At 35.0% G+C, this 9,475-nt stretch overlaps 1 protein-coding gene across 1 annotated transcript in view; it reads left to right on the top strand.

Annotated features, from left to right (window-relative positions):
* LOC106465466 (cation-independent mannose-6-phosphate receptor-like) overlaps nucleotides 1–9,475 on the top strand; it is a 54,014-nt gene that overhangs the window by 13,288 nt on the left and 31,251 nt on the right. The window contains exons 9-17 of the mRNA XM_022393370.1: nucleotides 1,131–1,268; nucleotides 2,461–2,629; nucleotides 2,759–3,058; nucleotides 4,800–4,968; nucleotides 5,629–5,793; nucleotides 6,398–6,601; nucleotides 7,819–8,008; nucleotides 8,558–8,866; nucleotides 9,096–9,286. Coding sequence (XP_022249078.1) covers nucleotides 1,131–1,268; nucleotides 2,461–2,629; nucleotides 2,759–3,058; nucleotides 4,800–4,968; nucleotides 5,629–5,793; nucleotides 6,398–6,601; nucleotides 7,819–8,008; nucleotides 8,558–8,866; nucleotides 9,096–9,286 — 1,835 coding nt within the window. The remainder of the gene's footprint in view (nucleotides 1–1,130; nucleotides 1,269–2,460; nucleotides 2,630–2,758; nucleotides 3,059–4,799; nucleotides 4,969–5,628; nucleotides 5,794–6,397; nucleotides 6,602–7,818; nucleotides 8,009–8,557; nucleotides 8,867–9,095; nucleotides 9,287–9,475) is intronic.

The raw sequence follows: 9,475 nt of genomic DNA, 5'->3' as shown, positions 1-9,475 counted from the left end.
TTCTTGATCACGTGCCTTCAGATAATCTGACTGTATTGTTATTACATCTTAAGCTTTTCTTGATGACGTGCCTTCAGATAATCTGACTATTGTTATTACATCGTAAGCTTTTCTTGATCACGTGCCTTCAGATAATCTGACTGTATTGTTATTACATCGTAAGCTTTTCTTGATCACGTGCCTTCAGATAATCTGACTGTATTGTTATTACATCGTAAGCCTTTCTTGATGACGTGCCTTCAGATAATCTGACTGTATTGTTATTACATCGTAAGCTTTTCTTGATCATCTGCTTTCAGATAATCTGACTGTATTGTTTTTTCTATATGCACTTAAAGATAATAAATTAATTTTGAGCTCTCATGCTTGTTTATTTCGTTGATTATTTCACTTTCAAAAACTGTTGAATTGTAATGGATTTTGCCCAATACGAGCTTAGAGTTTGAAAAGCAGGAATATGTGGAACATGTGTACAGAACTTGAGTATGGACTACAGGGAACTTCTTTCTAACAGAAGATTTGCTGAAAAATCTATTGTAACAGTTAATAATAAATAATCTTAATTATGAGTAACAGGCAAACTACAAAAATGCTTCTATGACTACTTGTCATTAACTAAGTGCCCTTGCTGTGTGCTATGTTTTTGACCCTTAGGTACAGCATGCTTCTATAACCATTCTGCCTTAGGTCATTGGCTAAGTCCTCTTGCTGTTGGCAGTGTTTTTGACCCTTAGATACAATATTATAAATGCAATATGTTTATTTTAGTTTCAATAGTATATTAGAAATTTTGGAGTTTTTTTTTAAAGGAAGCAGGCTGGTGCATGATGCCATTAGACCCGTGGTTGTGTTATTGCTCAAATAAATGTGTATGAAAGCTGGCTTTAAATCGGTGTTGACAAGTCAGTTTGCGTAAAGATGTGGTACAGATGTGCTATGTAGTTACTTTCATTTCATCATAAATTGTTAGTATACCAAAAATAATCTCTCTCATTTAGAATGGATATTATTCTTTTAGTTTTGATGTCTCTTTCAGATAAGGTGACATTTATGAGTACAGTGCCACCTAGGGTTGCAGTCTGAAAGCTTTATGTATTAGAATGCTCATCCCGTGTGAAATGATTTTGCAGGTGACCTCGATAGTGTACCCGTTCTTCTAAGAGTGAGTGAAGGAGGATGCCTATATGAAATTGAATGGCAGACAGCAGCTGCCTGTCCTCTGGCTACCAAGAAGGGTAGAGATTGTAAAGTATTTGATAATGATTTAGGTGAGTTTTGTGTTGGACAGAAACAAAACTCACCTAAATCATTATCAAATACTGACAGAAACAAAACTCACCTAAATCATTATCAAATACGGACAGAAACAACACAAAACTCACCTAAATCATTATCAAATACTGACAGAAACAACACAAAACTCACCTCAATCATTATCAAATACTGACAGAAACAAAACTCACCTAAATCATTATCAAATACAGACAGAAAAGTATTTGATAATGATTCAGGTGAGTTTTGTGTTGTTTCTGTCCGTATTTGATAATAATTTAGGTGAGTTTTGTGTTGTTTCTGTCAGTATTTGATAATGATTTAGGTGAGTTTTGTTTCTGTCCGTATTTGATGATGATTTAGGTGAGTTTTGTTCCTGTAAGTATTTGATAATGATTTAGGTGAGTTTTGTTTTGTTTCTGTCTGATCATTTTGTACAGTTTCAATCCCATGTTTGTCATGTGATTTTCTTTCAAGCTGCAGTATATTATTTCATAGCTTAAGTGTTTCATTTTTCATGTAAGAGCATGCCGTGGAATTGGTGCCTTTCCCAAGAACGTAGAGCATTTTAATTAATTGTTCATACTTCGGATCAATAGGTTTTAGCCACAGACAAAATCCAAATTTTTCTTTCTTTAGTTCTCAAGTTTTATTTTTCTAACAGGGTAGTTGGCTTGTGGAATAATTTGCTGTGAGATGTAGTGGAAGCAGTAAATTTTAAATGTAAGGGAGATTAAGGGAAGGCTTTAAACTCATGTATGTAATTGTTGTTAAAACAAAAATTGGCATTAAATCAATTAACACGTTTACTATGTCGTGGCAGAATTTCTATCGTTAGCCTCACAGTGGCTCATAAAGGAAGGCTTTAAACTCATGTATGTAATTGTTGTTAAAACAAAACTTGGCATTAAATCAATTAACACGTTTACTATGTCGTAGCTTGACAGTGGCTCAGCGGTAAGGCTAATAATGCTAAAAATGGGGGTTTGATACCTGTGGTGGGTACACGGCACAAATAGCCCATTGTGTAGCTTTGCGGTTAACAATTGACAAATTTATCAGTATTATGATTGTTTGTACCAATTTTAGGGTAAAACATAATTATCAAAACTGTAATATTTATTCTAGATGTTGAATACATATTCAGAGATTTTCCTAGTTTATCAAGTTTTTTGTGTTTTTTTTCAGGCCTGACCTTTGACTTAAATCCATTACGTAAGGTTGATCACTATAAAATCTCGACTGATTCGTACATCTATTATATCAATGTGTGCGGACCACTGAAAGGTACACCATGTGACGAAACTGTTGGAAAATCCCAGAATGCAGCAGCTTGTCAGGTTTCCATCCCTGAAAGGTACTGAATTTGATACTTTGTTTTGTACTAAGTGTTTGTAAACACGCACACACGCGTATTGTAAATATCTACAAAAGATTAGCCTTTGTTTGTGTTGTATTTTAAATAAAATAATCTTTGCTATTTTAGCACAAGTTCAACATCTTGGAAGCTAGGAGAACCAAACACAGAAGTGGCCTACAAAGATGGCATGATTAACATTACTTACATCGGTGGTCAGCCTTACAATAACGAAGAAAACACTCCTCGTACCACATCCATTGCATTTCTTTGTGATCCTCAAGCAGATGAAGGCCATCCACAGTTTGTGGAGGAAGCACACCACACGTATTCCTTCCGTTGGTACACGAGCTACGTTTGTCCAATGATACGGCCTGTAGAGTGTGTAGTAGAAGACCCAATAACTCGTAAATTGTACGATTTATCCAGGTGAGCAGCCACAGGCTTTCTGCTCTCTCTCTCTCTAACTCTCTAAGTTGTGAAACATTCACTACCGCTGAGGCCAATATGTTGTGTCGTATTGAGTAATTTCATATTTTTACCTGTTATGACTCGTTATAAAGACTGACTTATAAAGGAATGGGACAAAATTAGTGACAGTAATTAGTTAGAACTGTTTATATCTTGGATGAATTTATGTAAAATTTTTCACATGTATTGAGTGGACAAAGTCGATGTCCCGAGACTGTTTTGTGATACGTTTGTAATCTTTGGTTTTTAGGTTCTAGTGAATAGATTTTCAACATACTGTATGAAGTAACCTAAAGGGTATGTTTAGTGTGTGTGTGAAATAGAGAAAGGTATTCAGTACACAAGTTTTGTTAAAAGTTGATGTCCCGAGACTGTTTTGTGATACGTTTGTAATCTTTGGTTTTTAGGTTCTAGTGAATAGATTTTCAACATACTGTATGAAGTAACCTAAAGGGTATATTTAGTGTGTGTGTGTGAAATAGAGAAAGGTATTCAGTACACAAGTTTTGTTAAAAGTTGATCTATGTATCTATGAACAATGCTTTATTAAGACTTACACAAGTCATGGTCACATGGCTTTGTTTTATATCAAGTACAGAAAGAAGTTTGACTGGCTATAATCACATTGTATTGTTTGTTATATATACACTAAAATATGTCCCTAATGGTCAATCACCTGGCCCTAAATGGTCAATCATATGGGCTGAATTTGATGTAAAGTCCTTTCAGTTACATGTTCCAATAATTTATTTCACATACTTGTAGGAACACTTTAAAAATAGCTACATGAACTCTCTCTCTCTTGTTCATTTTTTTTATTTCATTTTGACAGTTATTAGTATGTGCACAAAATATGAACCAGAGTTGGAAAGTCATGGAAATTTGAAACCTCTGATATTAACAATTAATGTAGCACTTCGATTTACTGAAATTGAATGTTAAGTGTAATATATCTTTTTGCACAATGAATGTTTTTTGGTGTGTGTGTGTGTGTGTGTGCGTGCATGCGTGTTTTCTTCTTTTTTTATTAATTTGTGAAACCAGTTAGTTTTGACTGACCAAAGAGTGTTAAGCATATATTGATATGATTGACCAAAGAGTGTTAAGCATCTAATGCTTAACACTCTTTGGTCAATCATTTCATTGTTATTTGTAAATAGCTAACTACAACTTCAATAACATAAGCATCAATCTCTACTTGGACTGTACACGTTCCGTTAGTCTATCATGATACGACAATATTCAAATAGATATCCAGTAAAACGTATTAGAAAAAGTAGTTCTACACTTTTAGTCATTTCATTATTAGATGCTTGACACTCTTTGGTCAATCATTTCATTATTAGATATATTTACCTAGAAACTGTGTTTGTTCACCAAGCAGTCTCGGTAGAGATGGCCACAACTAGCTGTGAGTACACTGCAGTCATGACCTCAGTTGTTTTAGACTTCCTTCACACACACACACACGCACACACACACACACACACACACACACACACACACACATACATACACACATATATATATATAATTGGAAGTTATAGCTTGAATTCCAAGTTTGAGTTTTGTAAAATATTGTCTTTGGTCTCGGTGCTACCAGTAGGGATACTGCTGCTGAAATTGATAATTAGCAGTACGAGTACTTTGGCAGTATAAGAGGGATTTGTGCTGACAAAGAGTTTTTGGGTCGTTACAGGTTAACCAGAGTTCAAGGTGACTCTAACTGGGAAGTCACTGAAAGCAACAATAATGAAACTTTGAAGTTCTACTTAAACGTTTGTCAGCAACTAGTTCCAACTTCCAGCCTGTGCAGTCCGCAAGCAGCAGGATGCGTAACACAGTTGAGTCCTGAAGGAAACAAAACGGTAGGTGTGGGGACATGCCTCTTGGTAGAAATATGTAATAATTTACACTTGAGCTTGTGTTCTGGCAACACACAGATTGCGGTCAGGTAACAAGACAAAATTGAAGGTAGGTAAGCTGACATTTAGGTGGTTCATGGTCGGGTAACAGACAAACTGAAGGTAGGTAAGCTGACATTTAGGTAGTTTATGGTCAGGTAACAGGCAAACTGAAGGTAGGTAAGCTGACATTTAGGTAGTTCATGGTCAGGTAACAGACAAACTGAAGGTAGGTAAGCTGACATTTAGGTAGTTCATGGTCAGGTAATGAGACAAACTGAAGGTAGGTAAGCTGACATTTAGGTAGTTCATGGTCAGGTAATGAGACAAACTGAAGGTTGGTAAGCTGACATTTAGGTAGTTCATGGTCAGGTAACAGACAAACTGAAGGTAGGTAAGCTGACATTTAGGTGGTTCATGGTCAGGTAACCAAACAAACTGAAGGTAGGTAAGCTGACATTTAGGTAGTTCATGGTCATGTAACGAGACAAACTGAAGGTAGGTAAGGTGATATCCAGGTAAGCTTGTGATAAGAAAATATTGTACTTGAAGTTGAAGGTACAGTTACTCTTTGTAAATTGTCCGGGAAGTTGGTCATTTTTGTTTTTTTATTGGTATGTTTAGGAGAAAGTGTTAATTCGAGATTTGGGCAAACCCCTCTCTTCTCCTACGTGGCAAAGTTCCGGCCGGCTGCAGCTGACGTACACTTCTGGTGCAGCGTGCATTGCTTACAGTGAAAACGTTAACTATTCCACTAAGATCCACTTCCTCTGCCCCAAACATTCTATGGTGAGTACTAAGAAGAATTATTATTCATTGTGAATCCATGTTTTCTACCTTGTTTAAAATTTATAATATAATTATATATCCCCAATGCATTTAGGTGCTGTCACCAGAGACATTATCCGTTATGACAATAAGTTGACAACCAGGACCGATAACTGTATTGAGAAATTTAATTCACTACGATTTTATAGTGCTGATTTAATTGCCTATAAACAATTAATATAATCAATAGTTTGTAAACTAGTTATATATGTATATGTATACAGTATATATAAGCATAGTTGTATCATGTCAAGTGTGGGTGAGGAACTGGTCAAACCACTTCAAAGTTTATATGACAAAAATCAAATGAGTGGTTTGGGTTTGGCTGCCATTTCCAGTCTATCACTTTAATGGTGCAAGTGAGGGCTCAAACGAGTGAGTAGGTTGGTAGCGAATACGAGAAGTTGGAATCAGAGGAAAGTGACATTTAATGCTGGGCCTAGCACGGGTACCCTTGAATGAATGGATCGTGTGTTATGGCTCAAGCTCAAACGAAACAAGTTCAGTTTTATTTACTGATATAAATATAAGATTCTTAGTGAAAACACTTTTTATTTCTTTACAGGAAGAGAAGTTGACGTTTTTGGGAAAGGTCGGAAACTGTGAGTACTCATTTCTATGGATAACTAAAGCAGCGTGTCCTGTAGAGGAACAAGTGATCCAAGATAAGTGTCAGATTGTGGATCCAATTTCAGGATTTTCCTATGATCTCAATCCTTTAAAGAAAGATGGGCAGTACGTAGTTACTGCTGGATCGAGTACTTTTTACGTAAGTAACGTAAAGAAGTTGGAGAGATGTTTCTATAATATCACACTGAAAACCAACCCTAAATTATCAGTTTCATAAATTTTAACAAATAAAAACTAATCAAGAGGTTGAAGTATGTTTCGGAGATTCCGTACTAGTTTCCAAGTATAAATTTAAAGTATTCTTCGTGCATTGTCTGGTTAAAAAGCTTTCATACTGATAATTAGCTTATCATAGATCATCGTTAGTAACTGCTGTGTTAATAACATTTTACATGTTTTTATGTATCTGAATATATTCAATACTGAGGTAATTAATAGTTGTGTTGCTATACTCTTAATGTTTATCTGGAACAGATTAGCAAATAAATGTAATAAATATTTAACCCTTTCGAAGACTTAGCACGTACAGTTGCCACCAGATGATTGGTAAAGTTGTTTTGTTTTTTTTATAAGACAGTGGCAGCTGTACTGCCATCCTGCACATAGGATGTTTAAATAAAAAAAAAAGTATAAAATAATGCCAATCATTTTTTTTTCCTGATTGAATTCACCCACAAACACGTAGCTTAATTTTTTTTACTTTTCTGTCCGTGAAAGGGTTAATGCTCTAAACAAAAATTACAGAAAGTATTTATACATCGTCAAAATAATATAAAATAAAAGCCTATTAAATAACAGATGAAATATAAGGAAATGTTTGATAACTATCTGGACATTATAAATATTTTGCATGTGAAATTTGAAAATTTTTTGATGCATAAAAGTATTTTTAGTCTTAAGATTAAAATTACTGTGCATGTTGGATAGGCAACACGCAAAAAGAAAAAATGGCACGAGAAAAACATTGCTTTACAAACCTTAAGACTTAATTAAAAAAGTTTATATTTTTCGTATGAAAGCCTTGTAATGTTTACTGATAATCTGCCAAATTTCGTTAACATGCGCTTGCTAATTTAAAAGTTATAGCATGAAAACTATAACGAGCACAAAATGGTTGTGAGGGTGGTCCCAGGGACTGGGCCCATGCTGAAAAGAGTTATTTTACATAGACTGTGATGAGATTAGGGTTGACATTTACACCTGGATCTGGTAGTGGTAGTATCAGAACATGTTCTCCAGACTTATTCCAGGGCTGTGTTGTTCATTTGAATATCCATAAGCTCAAGTTATTTAAAACAATAACTGGTGATTGGTTGTATTTGTATCTAGTTAGTTTTATTTCTTTATTTTCTATAGTTAAACATATGTGGAACGGTATCTGAAGAAGCTTGCCAGACACCGGAGTTTCGGGGTAAAATATCAGTGTGTAAGAAATCTGACAATAACAACGTAACCACTCTAGGCCTCTTGAAGCACTTTACTCTACATTTCTCAGAAGAAAACCTTTTGACAGTCACCTTTAAAGGCCCATATCAAAAAGAGACAGGTAAATAAATACAGAAGCAAAGGCATTAAAATAAAATATTGGAATCGCTTCAAACGTATTCATTCTCAGAAATTGGGTTGTTGGTTGCTGTGTCAATCAATTTGTGTATAATGCCAGTACATATTTTGAAATTTAAATGGATTTGTTCAAACATGATACATCAAAAAGATCTGTGAAGTTTGTACAAGCCACAATGTTGGAAGCTTTGCACAGAAGTCTGCTTTAATGTTTAGTGTTCCAGTTAATTCATTGTCAAAATTATCAAACAAGAACCCCGATTTAGAACTATGTTTTTGGTGTTTTTTAGACAAAACATATGTACATGCTTTAGATGTTTTTGTGAAACTTGAAAGTTTGTAGAATTTAATGTTGTCCATGTAATTTTCCACTATCTTCCTTTATACAAAACTGTCACCCATTGTAGACATGAGTTTACATCTGAAATTTTTTGTTAATTTTATGCAAACAAAGCTCTAATTTTGAGTTATATGCAAAATTTTTTATTGAAATCTTATTAAGAGAACAAGATGTCTTTCCTTTTAAAATTAGGACGAGAGACGACGGTTGTGATAACTTTCCATTGTCGTCCCAATCAAACTGAAAGTATTCCTCGGTTTGTTCGTCAAGAAGATTCTCACACCTACATATTTGATTTTGACACTCCATTGGTGTGTGAAACGGTAGTTTCTGACTGCACTTTCACCGACAGTCACGGCAACCATTACGATTTGTCTCCGCTGGAAAAGTTAGACGGCACCAACTGGGAAGTGATGGACGGACGCGAAGAATACAAACACCTTCGGTACCACATCAACTTCTGTCGGCAAATCAACAAAGTTCCAACGTACTCGTGTCCAGGTGAATAAAAGGGTCGTAAATGTGACCGGTTGACACCTTAGTCTAGCAAGGTTCAAAGCTTATTGGTTTGAAGACAATAATTTTTTATTATTACCTTCTTATTATGGCTGTAGAGTCATTACCCTCATAGTTCAGTGGCTTTACCGAACAGTAATAATTTTATTTAGCAATAAGTAGTGTAATAGGTGTAAGAGTTGTAATAGTAAGGGTTTAAACTATATTTTTAAAGGTGGGCCAGTTGGTGCCTGTATGACAGATGTTCAGAAGCCACAGTCAGATGGTATTAGCCTTGGAGTAATGAAGATGCCACCAGAGGTTAAAAATGATCAGATAATTCTCCATTATCCCAGTGGATCTCCTTGCCAAAATGGAACTACCCAATGGAGTACAGTAATCTTTCTCCATTGTGCGACGGATAAGGTGTGTTTTTTTAAATAGTTAATGAAAATATTTGCACTTGTGATTTATTTGATACTTTAATGCAATTTTTATTTACTTTAACTGTTCGTAACGATTCCTTGAGAGCACGATGGAGTTATTTTGTTTTTTTTTTGTCATGGCATTAAATATACTTTTTCGAACTATCTAACCTTGTATGGTAAAGTAACG

Source organism: Limulus polyphemus, unplaced genomic scaffold, assembly GCF_000517525.1.
Source record: "Limulus polyphemus unplaced genomic scaffold, Limulus_polyphemus-2.1.2 Scaffold1954, whole genome shotgun sequence".
NCBI classification, from domain to species: Eukaryota; Metazoa; Arthropoda; class Merostomata; order Xiphosura; family Limulidae; genus Limulus; species Limulus polyphemus.
The sequence above is the reverse complement of the archived record's forward strand: the minus strand, read 5'-3'. Positions and strand labels throughout refer to the sequence as shown.